Consider the following 18,157-nt stretch of genomic DNA (forward strand, 5'->3'; position numbering starts at 1 on the left):
GAATTTATTATTACGTACACTGTTTTTCATGCCGTTGTTAAATCTCTACCGCTCCCCATAATGTGTTTCGTATTCATAGTCTGAGCGAAAATTGCTCCTAGAGCACAATAAAGGTTATACGGGCCATAAAGTAAGTTCAGCCTACCTTGCCGATGTTTATTTAAGCACAGGAGAGGCTTTGAATTTTCCCCTATCTCTTCCCTTTTCCCTTTGCTTCCACTCTATTATTCCATCCCATTCTTTCGCTGTTCTCCGATTTTCACTTTGGCTAGCGCAGCTTTCAACCAAATTGCACCACCATGAAACGAACTTATCGATCGAGCGCGTGTAATAGTTTGCACGAACTACATCGAGGGCTCTTCTTGTAATTCTGGGAAATTCTGCCCTCTACAGAAAGTACTTAGAACTTAAAATTCAAATCTATCAAAAACCGATGCCTATACTATCAGAAAATAAAAAAATACTTTATAGGCAATAGTTCGTTGTAAAACATGTACAGAGGCTTATGTATAGTATTGGTTTGATATATGTTTAATAAAATAGCATTTTGTTCTTGTTACCGATCGTAACTGTATGTTAATTATTTTTGCTTAATAAACAGAAAGATACGCATGGATCGGCGTCGATTCTAAACTTAAAGGAATAAATTTATAAAAAGAATTTTCTCTAATTTCCCTTCAAATCACGCCTAAATATTTCTTTTTGTATCGTCGCTTGAATAAAACAGACGAATATCGTAAATTAGTAAAATGGAGGAATTCGCTGTATAAAATTATTTGTCAAATGTAATTCTATATAAATAAAATTTTAACGTCATTTTATCTTGTATTCCACACTTTCATATTATGATACGTGCACGGATACTACCACTTTTACAAAATGAATATTCCATGTTTAGACCCGTTTTATCGTCCACTTTTCACACGTCACAAATTGTTAACAGAAAGTGTTGTAAAAGGGAGCAAGAGAAAAGTTGTGAACCTGTATCTGTAGCTGTTGTAAGTACATACATGTGTAAAATATTATAAAATATATATATTATATTAGATTAGATGTGTTACTTTTATACGTAATAGTTCTCAAAAACTAAAAGTTTCCGAAACGTTATATCGTTGAATTTCTCTGTTTGATTCCTGCAATATAATCCATGTTTGGTCTGAAATATTTTCGCCGCAGATTTTGTGCGGGTGCGGTTATCTAGATGGTACCGAAATTTCGGAAGCCATATCGTCGACGATACATATCTGCCAGAAAGATATGGTGCCACACTTTTACGCGCCGGATGTAGACATTTGCGAAACTGTCGATCATTTCACTAAACAACCAGATACAAACAGTCCATCCAGAAACGGACTAGTCGAAGCTGCCAGATTGGCTAGATCGAGCATTAAACCGCTATGCGAATGTGAAGCTTGCATGCACGGGGCACTCGTTCTCCCTGGAGGATTTGGTGCGGCAAAGACATTGTTGGTATTTGTATTTTATTTAAACATCGTTAGAGAATTAATTTCCGTGAAATTTTTACATTGATCCTTTTTGTTAAAACTAATCATGATTTGCTATATATAATCATTTTGATCTTTTATCTATATCAGTTTTTATTTCTTCACAGCTACAGTGGAAGTACACGAATGCAATTAATTTTAAGATTAAATAAAATTATTCCATTTTCATTTCTTATATATCATTCATTAACGTTCATGTATTATTCATGTTTTTCATAAATAAATATGAGAAAATTATATGTTACAAGATTTAATAGAATTGTGTTTTACCCCTTGCTAAATATTTTCGATAATTAAAACGAATCTCGTAACATTTATAAATAAGATACGTAAAATTACTGTGTTCTGAAATAGCTTTTGTAATTATGGGGGTAATATGCCATTCGTAAGATAACCATTCGTAAGATAATATGAATGCTATAAAATGAAAATTTATCGCTTTTGACCTTGCTTTCAATATAATCATAACCAGCTTTTTTCTTATTATCAGCGATAAATTCCATATGAAAGGATTTATAGTACTATGTTAATCTACATATAACGAAAAGAGACGATGATATGAAAAATGTATTAATAAAATGAATTTTTCTTTATTACTCTGTTTACCTGCTCCCTACTCACTTTATCGAATGCATTTGTTACAGGAGCAATTTCGCAGAAAAAGGCGCCGACTGTACGATACTTCCTGATTTGGAAAAGCTTATCGAAGACTTTTACTGTGAGAAGAAACCAATTGCATCGATGTGCATTGCAAGCGTTCTTGTGGCGAGAGTATTAAAAGGTGTTAAAATTACTCTTGGAAAAGATTGTAAGTTATTAAAGAAAATACATTTGTCCAATACATTTATTTATAGATTTACCTTATTTAATTAGTTATTAGATTAGGATAGTTATCTTAAAGTATCCATCATATTATAATATATAACAATAAAACTTTTAGAAGATTATAACAAGTATAATTTTATACAAGGATGCATATTAGTCAAACCAAAAATTTATTATTACCAAAAATGTACATCGTTATATGATTTTAAATTTAGCACCAGCACAAGATTGGCCGTACGCCGATGCTATTAAGAAAGCAAAAGACATGGGAGCCAGGATAGAAATGAAAAATGTGAAGGGAGTAACGAGATGTAAAAAATACAATGTCGTTAGTACACCAGCCTGGATGTATAAACCTGCGTCTTATTTAGATGTCCATAATGGTATAGGGAAATTAATTACTGCGTTGAAAAAATGCATGAATTGACAACGATGTCTCGATGTTCTATTCGATATCATATTAAGTTTTTAATCGCTTAAGTGAATTACAAATATCCCGATTATCGTGAAGTTTTAATTTTCTATCTCTTTTTAAGTGCATCGCTCGTGTGTAAATATTTATCAATTACTCGAAATATAGTGATTGTAAAGTACATTAATAAATTTTCAATTCAAAATCAGAATCACTTACTCATCGAGCAAAATTTCAATCGTATATCATAATAGTTAATTTCATTTGCTTAAAGCGATTTTCATACACATCCTAAGAAATCTTTTAAACATTTGTCTCAAAAATTGGTTGTACAATAGTAGAAAGTATAAGCATTCTTGAATTTTTTCCATATTTTGAAAACCCTACTTTTTTGTACGTCTGTTCTGCAGATGAGATTAACTTTGTCTTATGGTATATCCAGTACAATTTACTTACCTTAAGAACAGAGTGCCCGTGTTATAAATCGTAGGAAATGATCGTAGTAGGATTTCACATTCACGTAAGTTATGAAAAATATACTTTATTTCGATATCTCATCGTGTCCCTTTGCACCATATTAAAAACAGCATGAGACAGAGTATTCGATTTAATTATTATACCTACTTCATATACTTAAAATAATCAACAACAACTGTTATAACAATGCGCCGAAATCTACGGCGAATAATTCACTTGTAGGCTGTCCTCTTCATAATTCTTTCCTATTATGAAGCACAGGATGAATCTTCGCCGTGATTTTTCCCGAGAATCAGAGCAAATTTTTTTGTAAACAAACCACTGATCTAACGATTGAAATGCATGACCTTCAATCGAATTAGAAAAGACATATCAAAGGGTGCTGTGAAGAAAAGTCGCTTACATGTAGATCTAAACAAAACTAGATGCTTTCATGAGAGAAATATTAGTTTAATTTATGAAAAAGGAATGAACAATTCTACGTTAAGCCGATAATAATTAATAGGTGAACAGTCTTTGTGAATTTAATAAATGCAGCGAGACACAGTCTGCGTGTAAAAAAAAGAAGAGGAGAGATACTTATCCACGATCGATCTTACTCGTTTAGAAACTACATAGCTAGACGCAGAAACGAGATCCGAACGAACAAATACATATTCATGGAATGAAGGCGCGAGTGTTAGTCCGGTTCTGCTTTAGCTAAAACACTAAAGAAAACACGAAGCAGAGAGCGATGGAATTTATTTACAAAAGGCCGCGATGCACGCAAATCAACGCTCTTGCAACAATTTTTCTTTTTTCTCCGCGTGATTCCGTTCTTGCGCTCGATGATAACGCGCGTGGCGCAGAATTTTCTGTTTTCACACTCGGTGTACTCGCACGTGATCGCGTGCGTCAACTGTACGCAGCGTATGAACGGAAATTATCGTTAGTGTGTACGAGTTACTCGTACCGGATCGAGGTTTACTCGAGCATAACGAAACTGCACGCGCAAGTGCATTCAATCAATTTAAAATGTGTCCGTGAATTGCCGATAAACGAGTTTGACACAATCGCAACTCGCCAACTTGAGATGACTACTTATACGAGCATACAAAAGTTCGGGGATTAATCGATCGACGATGAAAGCAATTTTGAATGATCGCACGTTTCAATACGTTTCTATGCGAATCTTAAACGAGATATTTCTTCAGTTCGATCTTCAAACTTTTCCATATTTCTTTTGTAAAAATTGATAAACTTTCGCGTGAAAAATGTGAATATACGTTTTTGAATAAATACATTTTCATGGTGGGATATAAAGAGATATATTACACCGAATTATTTCATTGAAATGACAACGTACGTGCTATAGTACGTTGCCAGGAAAAGCTTCAAAAACGGTTGATGAAGGAGCCGTATCTATTGAGAAAAAAGTTATCTTATAATGCCTGACTATACGTTGAATATTAATAGCGAGATGATAAAAATTAGGAGACATTGACAATTTGAATTCGTTGATATTTCTTAAATGAGGATCTACTAATTTTTAAATTAATGGAAAAATGTTACGTCTGATGCAAGTGTATAAAAAGTGTTGTTTTGTTGAAAATATCTCTGAGGATATACTGAGAGAACGTTATTTATGATTCGATGTGATCTCCACACACGAATAGGCTAGTTTCTTGAATTTGGATTTAGAGATAAAGATGAAATATTTTATTCCTTTTAAATTATTTTCTTCGTCCAACGATTAATCCGTCATTGCAGAACACGAATAGAAAACACTTCGATGTTCACTTGACAGCATATCGATGCTAACTTAAGAAATTTTCATATAATTTTAGTAAGCTCTAAGTTTCTACAGTATCATTAGTGGTTCGATTCGACGGTAACCTGTATTTTGGCGCTTTTAGTTTTCTCAGAATGCCTGAAACGTTGAATTACAAATCGAGAATGGTACACAAATAACAGCTTATCTCCCATAAACAATTTAAATAATTGCTCGAAACACGCAGGTTCCACGCAATCGTTACAATTGCAAAGGAGATTTTTCAATACGCCAAGGTGGAACGCATTTATGTTAATGCTGATAATCAAGAAAACGGAATACGCTTACGTAGGAATAAGATCTCTGTACGAACGTTCTTATTAATATAAAATCCAGTCTCAGGACGTATCGGAATTTACCTGGAAAAAATTTCAAAACGATCATATAGTTGCTTCGTAAACGTTCAGATAAACGCGAGGCAAGCGTCCCTTTGATCATTGTTCCTTTCATTTTCAGCACAAACTCCTCCGATACGTAGTAGGATGTGACAACACTTTTCAGACTTTGGTTCTGATCTCGTGGCCAGATTTCGCGTTTGGGAAAAGATCCCGAGGTTCGCGTCCGCACTACCATACAATTTGGATCCCGGCGTACGTTCAACTGAGCGCTAACAAAGGCTCAACGGTCATACGGGATCTTCTTGCCTTGTCCTCTTCGTATTGCTTCATCTTCATCAACTTCCTTTTCCCTTTGCTCTGCTTCTTCCTCGGTGCTTCTGTCGTGGTCGTTACCTCGGAACTAGTTTGCCCTTCCTCTTCCAACATCCTCAGGGTCTCGATAATATTCCTAGGCTCTGTGATACGCCCAGTTGCGCTGCCGTTCTTATTTGCATAAACCACGGATAAATGAGAGAAACTGGACTTAGGAGGAGCCGTGATATCGGCGAAGTCTCGGAAATTCGCGAAGAAATCGCCACCGCGAATCGGCTGAGGTTTCGGATTGCTGAAATAGTTCGCACGGCCACGATTTCCACCGTGGTAGTAAGGATTATACAGACTATCGTCCATCGTGTACTCGTCGTTTTCTTTCTCTTCGGGGTAGTAAGTGCCACCTCGAATCACGCCAAAGTTCCCTGACCCTAGAAGCGGATGATGAACGTCTTTCGCTGCTGCAGTCGCTGTTTGATAGCCACTGCGATCGCGTTGGAAGTACCCGAGGAATCTATTGGGTCTGTACCTTTGTTGCTCCGCGAAAGAAGCCCTGTGATTCGCAAACAACTCCGCAAACGAAGGGAAGAAGTTTTGACTATCGGTTTCCAAGCTTTTGTCTTCTGAGTCAGGCGCATCCGTTTGACTCGTTTCTTTGGTATTTTCCGCTTTCTGGTCCTTCGAGGTAGGCTTGTCGGTGGTAGAGCTTGGTAGTTCGTCTTTTTTCTCGGTCGCGTCTGATGGAACTTCGTCAGTTGTGTTTTTGTAAGTTTCGTCCTCTTGGTTTCCATCTACCTTGTCGCCTTCGTCCGGCTCGGTACCGTCTGGCTCCATGTACATATCCGAGTCGTCACCGTCTTCGTATTCCTCGCCTGTTTCAGAGGCGGACGCTATGGAGTCCTGGAACATACAAACGAAATTTTCGAATGTTACAATCGCAAGCGAAATATTGTTTGTTCGAGCAGTAAGAGTCTGTAAAATTTACTAAATAGACTGAATATTTGTGGAATGTCTTATTTTGACGAGCGCAGCTAAAGAAATGAAACCTAATTTGGTCCTACCCAGTAAATATTAGAACGACCCTTATTTTGTATATTTTTATATATTATATGCACGTTTTTACATTTTTATATAATTCTAAATTTCCCATAAACTTGCACGATATTATTCCCCAAATAGTCATATTTATTACAGGAACATATATAAATGTTTTTATTTTAATGATCGACGAGATTGAGCAAACGAAGTTAAAAGTTTTAGTATTATTCGATACTAGAGAAAAAGAAAAATTATCATTTGTCGGTGCTATTATTACGGGACGAAGATACTGAAACAATATTCGCATAGAGCAAAATTTCGCCTATGATAGAATTAACGATAAATCTTAAGAATAAAAGTTAAAAAAAGAAGCTTCTAAAAATGAAAAATAAGATCAATCAGATCAATTTTCAACAGGATACGTTTTCCTGGAAAAAGACGCGAGTAGTCGCGTGACGAAAGATTTATCGCATTCATTGTTCTGGAGATGAACTCTTGTTAAAAGGTATGCCAGGATGACGTATACCGAAGTTCCTTTCGCGGAGCTCATTGACCGATCGTATAAAAGGCGATGGTCTATCCTCGGCTAGGACAACACCACTGTGTCCTCGCCTTGACATTTAAGACATCTTCGTGCCGACGACCGGCTGCAAAACTAGTTAGCTGCTATCGTGCATATGACGTGGATACCAGCTGCGCCTATATATTTGTGCCGTTCAATATTACGCGTACTATACACTGTTATCTGGTAGAGGAACGTGCACGTGCGGACGCGAGCAATACTCACGCGTCGATGCTAATACGGACGATAGTCGTTGAAATCAGTTGCAACACACCGGTGACACGCCTAGTATTGTTACCAATATGTCAGGTCAACTTACTCACGTTATAACTGTATTCGCCTACTTTGTATTCGTCGAATGTTTCGATCCTAGAGTCGTTCCTATGGCTGTGCTTTTTTTAATCTATCTAATCCTAAGGGTAACGATCAATTCCTACTGGACGTTCGATTATCGGGTATTTACTGGGAGGTAAGCTATGCGTCTTACGATTGTATGGTAATTCGACGTTGTATACACGTGTATAACATAGCGAGTGAGTCTACGCGGTAATTTAAACGATAATAAATGGAAAACAGTAGGTGCATGTGCTGGATGTGTCGTATAATTAAAATGCAATCTTTTTGCAGTTTTGATTGTCTCATATTTGTATGGAAATTTCATGCATCGATGAATGTGTCACGCGTAGAAATCTCTGTTTCACATGCATGTACACACGCCTGTTCGTATCACAATACGTATAGTTCTGACTATGTACGTGGATATTTGTGTATTATTTCACGTGCATTGGAAATACGAATTTTCAGGCTGTGGCTATCAACGTAACGAATTTCCAAATTCTAACAAGTTCTCGGGTTAGTGTTGGATACTAATAATAAGTTTCAACATAGCAGTTGCGGAACCTCCAGTGAAATATTTAATGGCTGCTGCAACATCGATTGCTCTCGATGTTTTTCAATTGGTGAAAATACTGTTACGCCAAAAAGGAGTTGTTCGTTGCCACAGAATATAAATACTCCGATTTTTTATCTCTTTTTATTTCTAATCAGAAGTAATCGAAAATTGTATTGAAATTCGTTATTGATACTTTTAATGTGGAAGTTTAGACAGTATATATGCATATCAATAACATTTTACGGAACTTTAATTGTTAGATAGAGAGTTGCTAATTTAGAAACTACTCACAAGAAGCATCGTTATATAGTAGTTTATATGTATAATACATTTACAGCTCCATATATACGTATTGTAAAATAACATATATACAGATACGATAACAACAATTAGCAGCAATTATGATATTTGGCCGTATTATTAGTTATTAATTTATTTGCGTGTCATTTAATTATTTATCATTAAAGGTAATTAAATTTGGCTTGAACTAATGTGATGATTGAAGGTAGTCAAGCGGTTGCAAGTTAGCGTGTTGATGCAGTTACGTAGAAACAGTGATTGAAAAGCGTAAATACAATGATTAGAGAGTACGAAGAGTTGCTGCAGCTGAGTAAATGTGTTGAAATAATATTTTAATTCCGTTACAAACAAACCTTTTCTTTCCCTTACAATTAATCTAATATCAAATGAAAGAAAATTCTATTCATAGTACGACAATTATTTGGATTAACAAATGCTTGCAAGTGTATTTGATTTCACGTCTTAAATGATAGATTTGTTTAAATAGACGTAATTTAATTTTCGTAGAGCTGAAATATAGGTATTTCATAATACGTTCATCGGACGATGAATTAACATTTTTCTGACACGATTTGCGCAGGGGATAATTGAATTTCCAACTTTTTTACTCTTTCATAATTTAAACGAGTTATTGAAAGTCAAATGTCACAATTTTTTAAATTGAACTTATTAAATATGAACAGTATGATCTGTGCGTACGTGTTGACGATCCAATTGAAATTACACAGATTTAAGATAAGATATTTTAGTAAAATATAATACGTTGTATTATAAGTTTTACTATACGTTTTATTATACGTTATAATACATTTTATTATAAGATAATAATTTGCTCATATTCAAGGCAGTATCTTTTAAATCATGCTATATTAAATAATTAAATATTAATCAAAGAAACAAAAAATCAAATAAAGTTGTCGATAAACCTTCTAACACAAATCCTTGCTACATTCTACATATAGTAATATTATATAGTAATATATAGTATATAGTAATTCTACATACATAGTAATATAGCGCAATAAATTGTTTGTTCAATAAAATCTCTCCATTTGATGCCTCTATCTGAGGCATCCAATATTTCTGTTTTAACATATGTATATTATGACATCATTTTATTTCAACATGTAATGCACTAGATAAGCAATCATTCGTTATAAACGGTAATATTAAAAACGACAAATTTATTGCTCGCTACGATAGAACATATTTCCTCAGATACGATAAGGAAGTACATACTGTTACGTGTAAGAACATAAATAAAGTTACAAGATTTCAGATGGGTAGCGAACGAACCAAGTTATAAATCAATGAAGCACAGAACATTTTCCGGCAAACGGACGTTAACATATGCGCGCTGCTTTTTTACGAATGACCTCCGAGGCGAATATTGCATCAAGATTTGTAGACAACGAACACCTTTTGCCCTCGTAAATGAAAGTGATAGATGAGCTGTTATGTCGCGTAAGAAGAGATGATCACGATTCTGAATAAATACTTCTGACCGTGATCACGATGGAAGAAAATGTCGCGGTAAATTATTTAGATACGATCAACCGGCCATTCTAATTAACACAATCGTATTTTTCATTAACACGTTGAATACCGCGGTGAACACCGGTGACCTACATTTTGCGACTAAACTGAGATAAATTTTATGTAGTAAAAGATTTTTAACGATGTACGTAACTTCGGTGATATTGTCAAAGAAAAAGGTGCACAAATACAGTATGGTATTTGGCAAAAGTTAAATGTTATGCTGCGCTATATTTCATTTTATTGCGTTTGCTATGGTAAAATATATAAAATTTGTGTGGCAGTTAACGTATTAAGGAAGCGAGTTCTTTGTACGCTATTATCGTAGAACCTATTTATTTGGAACCAAAAGTAACATGGCAAAATGGAAACTTTTTATAGATACTTATAAAATAACTTGCTATTTCTATACACACAAATATATATAACTATATATTTCTACATAAGATCTCTATCAAAGATAAAGTATTATTAATAGTAAAAAAATCCTAAGATTTCTGACCGCGAGTGTACATCCTGCACAACTTGGCACAGATATCTTCATATTTGTTATATATTTTGACACGTTTATGTTGCATAAATATCCACGGTCTGATGATTACATTAAATGCGATAAACGCTCAGTGCGAGTAAAACTTTACGTCACTATAGCCATTACTTTACACGAATCGAGGAAAAGGATATCGTAACGAATATTTTTCTGACGTTTTATCAAGAAAAAACGTGTAATAAGATCTAACGTATGAGAAGTATAATCAGCAAAGCGTTTTATATATCGTTTTTTAAAGAGAATTCACAAGAAGTATTTGCTATATATCTTTCTTGTTTTTATTTACAATTAAGCAGCGTAGAAAGGCAACGAAGTAACGCAAGTGAAAGGGTTGTTTGGCTGAAAGAGATCAAAATCATGACAAATCTCCCCTGTATCCTCAGCCAACGATCTTAGACACAGGACACCAGAAGATGGATTGTTGCATCGGCTGACCGCAAAAGAAAGAAAAGGAGCTGTTATTAACACGCGATTACAGAACGCGAATTAATCTTGCGGCTCGTTCGTAACAGCAACACAACGCACCGATGATTATTATATTAAGTCAACGTTTGTATGCGGGGAATCCAATTAGCTGCAACGTCCTATCCTCCCTCTCCTCGGTATAAATTATATGTGTATTAAGGGCAATCAGTCTACCGAGCTGTAGGCTATAGGATAGATGATACAACGTGCGCTAGAGATACAATCGTAGCGTAAAGAAACATGGAAGCTTTATTGCACAGGTGCAACAGACGGGAAAGTATCGCACAAATCCTCTAGCGAAATCCGTTTCGACGCCTCAGCTGATCGTGGGATATCGACCTATGACGTTTCGGTCCCATTCCGGATCAAAATGATCGGCACGTTGCAATAATGATTGATTGAGTTCTGGTAAAGCTGGTCTTTTCGTTTCTAGAAATCAAGCTGACGTTTCGTATTATACTTATTTCTTATATTACTCACTCGACGATTCATTAAAATTCCATCATTTGCACTTTGATCTAAATACAAGAGCAAATATAGTATTTCACAAAATCTATTTATTTCACGGAATCTTTATTGCAGAGTGTAGTTTCTTGTTGTAAAAAAAATCGACAGAATACGTAATATGTTGGAAAAAAATTTTCTTGACCGTTCCTCACAAAAACTTGTGAAGATAAATCATTTGCCTTTTAAAGAATGAAATATGAAGTTGAGAAAACAAAAGGTATATTCCCTATTTATCATCTGCGAATCTTTTCCAAATTTTATCTTCTATGAACATATTTGTTAACTATTTACAAATATCTACGCCATTACATTTCACATATATCTGTGAACCTGTGAAAAATGTTTATTAAACTATTTGGGTCTAATGGTTTTCTAATGATAACAATTTTTCAGCTTGTAAAATATTTCATTCGGTGTGAACATTTCCTATAAGTGTGCATCAACGCGTCAAATTTATGAGTGCCAGGCATCAGTTTCACTTTTATTTTAGTTTGTTTGACAGGAAAGAGTTGCAAGACGATAATCTAAACGCATATTGGCACAGTTATATAAAGAGCTAATGAGTGCGTTTTTAATCGATGTCATTATCTCCTTTCGTAACGAGAGTGACTTTAAATACGCAATGTGCCAAAGAAGAGGTAGAGTGTTCACGATATCTTCTGATTTGATTCATTCGTGGTCGATCTACATAGTTTCTTACTTGTAATTCCAACTGAAAAATACGTCTCACGTAATATAGCAGACTCATAAATCTTGGTATTTATATCACGCAATACGTCAATAACGTAATATGAAATTTTTAATGCAATGCTGGAATATAGCGAATATAGCGTTTGATACGAAGCATGAATCATATTATTTTATTGCAAGACAAACGAAAGCGAGACAATGTACAAATCATCAACGATACTCTGTGCGATATACGATAATCTATTTCATTAAGTGTAATTTATTAAGAAACAAAATAGTTTCCTTTGCTGTTTCATTGATCGTTGGTTTATTGATATTATTTTAATGGAATATAAAAGCGTGAAATCATAATGAAACACGCTAACGCGAGTCATTTTACGCGAAATTGTTCAAACGGCAAGGGGCAATCGTATTTTATAAATTGACATGCAATAAATAATAAACGAGCATCGCAATCCATGAAATAAATCAAGTCGCTGACTTTCTACACGTTCTGTTAAAAAGATAAAAAACCTGTGTTTTCTTTCTAGCCTTTTCTTACCTCGTGTTCAATAGCGTCTGCAGGAACTGGCGCTCCATCTGAAACAAAGAATAAGTTCTTGTAAGATACAAAAAGCATTTATGATAGGGTAGTTAATTAAGAAATGTCGTCATTAAGATAGTATTTATTATACAGATATATGTATAATATATATATTATGAATATGCATAATTGCATAGATTGCAGAAAATGTATGATGTATAGGTTCTCAGGTATCCTGAAGTTTCCGCGGTTTTTGCTATATATTCGACTTGTCTCATGTATATTTGAGGAATTATACAAACATGGTTGGATATATTCCATAGTGTATTTTTCTCTTGTTTTATTCAGTAGATATTAGACATCAGCGATAAAAACGGAAAAACAGTACAAGCTAAGAAGTACAATCATAAATTGTATTAACTGGATATTCAAGTTTTGTTACATTTCCCACATTGCCTAATTTATTTCTAGCCGATATTCTCTCTTCCTGTTCGCTTGTTAATTTTAGAAAAAGCGTTATAGAAAAATAATTTAGGGAATAGAATTATATCGAATATTCCTTTTAGAATCTTTCCGACATTCAATCATCTATCTAAATTTTATTTGAATCAGTTAAACACAAAACGACAGGAAGGCTTACCATTATCGTTCGATCATACGCAAATCTGTTGATTAATCCGCTAATAGGCACGATCAGGAAATTACTCATCTAATAAGGGTTAAATTGAATACCGGAATGGCCGTTGATAAATGATCGTCCCCTCGCTGTTCAAGGCATACTGAGGCGCTCCTTGAAATTTTCAATCGAGTAACAACGAAGCTGCCTGAGAATGATAAATGCGACCGGTCCAACGATCTACATAAAGGCCGAAGACGATTATTACCAACACATTGCGACGCATTTTATACAATTTTCATGCCTAAAATTATGCTTGTAACAACAGTTTTTTCGCACCTTATAAAATGTTTAAATCTGTCATAATCATAACGCGTTTGCGCGTAACATGCAAATTGCATTCTGGTTGCAGTGTACGCGCAATATGGTACTACAAGAATAAATTATGGCATAAAAATGAATAAAAATAAGGAGTTATTAAACGCGTAACAGCAACATTCCTATTTATTGAGACATCTATTAGCCCAGTAGTATATCGCGATACATTAACTGCGCCATTACCGCAGTGGTTAATTAGTGTTTCTAAGAAACATTTCAAAAATAGTCGTTTCCATGCCTATGTTATGTTACAAATAAAATCGAAAAGCACATTCTACCACTTTCTTCATTAGACAAATAATAAATTGCTATAGGTAAAGCTTCGAATGGGTCGGGTTAGAAAGGATTAATTAACGCAGACTGTCCGAGCGAGCAGCTACGACAGTTTTCTTTCATCGTTGTCAGGAGAGAAAGTCAATTACTGCGATGACAAGCCACAAACGTTTAGCGATGACGTAGTACGTCTCGGGAGATCTTCGTGGTACGTGTTCAAAGTTAAAACGCCCGAGCAGTTGCTCCCTTGGCTCAACCTGTCAAGTATAGTTTGAAAGACAAGGCGCTTGGATCACCTCGTACATTTCCTACTTACTTGTCGCTCTGCTTTACATTTTCGAACGCGAATGTCTCCGACGACGCTCACTATTCAAATCAACTTTAAAACAAACTATGCCTACATAGTCAGGCATAATAAACTCCTAATAAACTCCTAATTGATCAAATCCGTTGCATAAAAGAAGAAAGTGCCTCTTGCGACGATAAACGGACATTAATCGTCGTTTTTGTTTGTTACCATGGTTACGTTAGAATGGAAATCGAGATGTTTAATCAAAGCTGAGTAAAACAAACTTACTTATTACAATATCGTTTTTTTATATACGAACGGACAATACATTAAAACGAATTGTGGCAAACAAAAAAAGACGTGAAAGGCAAATAAGATGAAAAGGCATCTTAATTTATGCAACGGAATTATAATTGACAATAACATTGCCAATATCAATAATATAAATATAATAGATGACAAAATGTCTAAAACGAGAGTTACGAATACCCACATACACAAGTACAAAAGTTAAACGTTCTCTTATTCGAAATATAGTGCATTAATTACGGTAGATGTATCGATGCAATACTGTAGCGCAAAACATCGTTACAATTTAAATAAAAAGTTCTCTTCGCGTTAATGCGAACACCCCTGTTAAAATAAAGTTAATACATAGCAGACTGAAAAATATAATAAATTTATTACATTCTAAAACGTAACATCATTCACTGTACGACTCAGCATGACGCCAGTTATTAATTAATTACACTTAATTGGCTTTTATCCTCTTTATTCGGATAAGTTATCATCATATTAACCGGATAGATATCATAACATTATTCAGAAAAAGATTTCTCAAATAAGGTTGTTAAATCACAGTGTGTTGGTAGTATTTCACCACACCAATTACAGCCACCGCAACGTAATGCGGCATCCGCCAGTAATTTGTTGGACCGATTCTGTGAAATTCTCGTAATTTATTGCAGTGCGTATCATTGATCGCAACGAAAGATGTATCGCGATTCCTGCGTTTAGAAAGGCATACGCACCGCAAAGAATGTTCATATATCATTAAGTACACTGACAATTTTAAAGAGTTATTCAAAATATCAACTTAGGACTGTTTACGATTAAATATACAGAAATTAATAATTTATAAAATACTTTCCTAAATAATAATGAATTAAACAAAGAGAAATATTCTAAAATTATATTTATACGTGTATATATATGTACATATGTATAAATGTATATATATGTACATTTAGTTGTGACATTCAGTTTTCCGTTGTGCTGACATTATTCCTTCGTACATCTTCCCATGCCCATACCATGGTACAGCTGTGAACTTTAAACATTTAACGTTGTTTCAGCGATACGTACAATAAAATTGCAGTGTTTCATAGTTAGTCAATAATAGGTATGCAATTTTACAGCTGATTAAATTGCTTCGTCAATGATTATCCTAGATATGAATTATTTATCTAGAACATGTCAATGCAAAATAGACTAGCCATCAATATTCATCTATGATTGAAAATTGTGAAAACTTCTACCAGAATATGTATATGTATATAGAACGTTCATAAGAACCTCCTAAGTATATCTTTACCTACGAAAGAAATTACATAAAGACAAGGAATTGTTCTTTTGCAATGTATGGGAAATGCATAAGGAAGGAAAGTTATAATCACTGTATTAATCATTGTTAGAAATTAATTACATTCATTCGCTTTCAAGCAAGGAATGTAGAACGTACCATCGATTTAGCATTCGTACTAGGCTGATAGGTACAAAACGCTGACTCTTAAAAATTTGAAATTGGCGATTCTGAATACCGTGCATTGCAGTTCCTTATAAGCTACGTGGAAGTAGAAGAATCATCGGGATATTCGAATAAATCTTTTTATAACTTTAACCTTCCTACTACAACAAAATATTATAATTTCGATATATTCTACTAACAGAAACATTCTTTTATCAGGAATAAAAATAACTCTTAGTTTCCTAACGCATCAACATAGACGCAACGCTCATTCCACTTGAAACGTTAAAAGAAACGCAAGACTCATTCTACTGAAACGCCGAATGACGCGTATTCCATATTAATCGTACTTTATGTTACACGATGACATAGATACCGATCTTTTAACGCATCGATGTACACCTCCACTTTCTAAAGAACTGTTGCCAGCAACATCTTCACGAGGGAACAATCAACAAGAAGATGTCGAAAGATACGTAATGCCCGCACTGTATTCTTGGGTAATAACGTATGCCTGATGCGACACCGCTTTGCTATACATAGAATATTTCGCTTTCATCGCACGACAGTAGCGGTTATCGAACGCTGATCTGCCTCTTACGCGACCTCGTTCTTCAATGATACTTCTTGAAATCAGCAATAATGAGGATGATCCAGACGGGAATCTGTCCGCTCGTGCTGCGCTTTCAACAGTGTTCACGCCATTGTTTCAACTAAGAACCGGAGATGACGTGTTATTATTGTCTGTAGCTATCGCAATGAATAAAAGGCTGTGTCGTGTGCTTATAATAACTTAATAAGACAAATTGGCTGACCTGGAAACTCTCCTCTTTATTTTATATTCTCACGATCATTGATTAAAGAGGACACCGATTGAAGCAGAATCCTCGCTTGGGATAAAAATATGAAAATTTATATTTGTCATTTTTACATATTTTATATTTTCAATGTGTACATACTTTTTGAAAGGAAAGTGTATGTTATTTATACGTAAAATATAAATTCAAATAATATGAACTATATTACCTTCTACAAATTCCATAAATTACTTAATACAGCTATTAAAATGTTTACGCACATTTACAATTATGTAACAGTCAAGAAATATTTTTCACTTGACACATTAGAATAATTATCTTGTAAGACAGTTTCTGAAATTATAAATATTATCCATAAATATTAACAGTATATACATAGTATATACATAATAAGTTTATATATAAGAACATAAGAGATTAATAGCGGAATAAATTTTGTCAATTCCAACGAACAGTTTCTCAATCGAATTCAATTTATTTCCTTATTTTACAGTTAAAAACGAAGTTTCTGTATTTTTGGTCGTAGGACTTGATCGTATATTGTCCAGTCTCTGTAGCAGCTGCAACGAAACTGCGCGCGTAAACGCACGTACACCGTACGAATTGATTTGATGGACGAGCAATCAAAGTCGACAGAAAAAATTGCACGCTTACTCGCGGTGTACATCGAAGCGACAACATACCGTTTTCCGTTTCTAGATAACCGGGGCTGCTTTGAAATTGTAATACGCACGCGAACGACATAATCAAATCGCAAATCAGACCGGATTCTTATGACCGCGCGGCACACCACCGACGAGGAAGTGATTACCATCGTTCGAAATACGAACCTCTCTCGTTTCTTTTTTCGCCCTGGGTTGCAATGAGAAAGGACTCGGGATATTACGTACCCAGCTACGAAACCCAAGGAAAATTTGTACCTGAACGATTGGAATTGTGAATTGGGTGCTTCCTACTTTCAGTTCATTTTGAAAAAAAAAAAAAAGAAAAAAGATCGTTAAAAGCCAACGGCGTTCCCGTATTTGCCGCCTGCTGCCTGCCTAACGAGATCTTTGAGAGACCTTCCTGAGTGATATCTCAGCAATATTTTATCTGGCTGGTGAGCGGCGAAACGACCATACCCGCCCCCTTTAAAGTCGCCAACGAGCGATATTCATGTCACGGGATTAATTAATATATCTACTTGCAGTTAGCACATTAAGTAGAAGGCTATTTTTCGAATGAACGTTTCTCTGTATGGATTCGTAATTGGATGTAGTTCGATCGTAAAGTTTATTCAAAATTTTCTTTGCACCAA

General features: G+C 34.9%; 2 protein-coding genes across 3 annotated transcripts in view; one reads left to right on the forward strand and one right to left on the reverse strand.

Moving 5' to 3' along the window:
* Positions 1-2,764, forward strand: part of LOC117159066 (ES1 protein homolog, mitochondrial) — a 77,052-nt gene extending 74,288 nt beyond the window's left edge. The window contains exons 2-4 of the mRNA XM_076619999.1: positions 1,133-1,466; positions 2,150-2,313; positions 2,546-2,764. Coding sequence (XP_076476114.1) covers positions 1,133-1,466; positions 2,150-2,313; positions 2,546-2,757 — 710 coding nt within the window. The 3' untranslated portion in view covers positions 2,758-2,764. The remainder of the gene's footprint in view (positions 1-1,132; positions 1,467-2,149; positions 2,314-2,545) is intronic.
* Positions 2,765-3,267: 503 nt separating this feature from the next.
* LOC117159059 (uncharacterized) overlaps positions 3,268-18,157 on the reverse strand; it is a 76,400-nt gene continuing 61,510 nt past the window's right edge. For both annotated transcript variants that reach the window (XM_033338569.2, XM_033338570.2), the window contains exons 2-3: positions 12,758-12,795; positions 3,268-6,576 (exon numbers count right to left, since the gene is read on the reverse strand). In XM_033338569.2, coding sequence (XP_033194460.2) covers positions 5,626-6,576; positions 12,758-12,795 — 989 coding nt within the window. In that variant the 3' untranslated portion in view covers positions 3,268-5,625. The remainder of the gene's footprint in view (positions 6,577-12,757; positions 12,796-18,157) is intronic.

The sequence above is a fragment of the Bombus vancouverensis genome, chromosome 7, assembly GCF_051014615.1.
Source record: "Bombus vancouverensis nearcticus chromosome 7, iyBomVanc1_principal, whole genome shotgun sequence".
In the NCBI taxonomy this organism is placed as follows: Eukaryota; Metazoa; Arthropoda; class Insecta; order Hymenoptera; family Apidae; genus Bombus; species Bombus vancouverensis.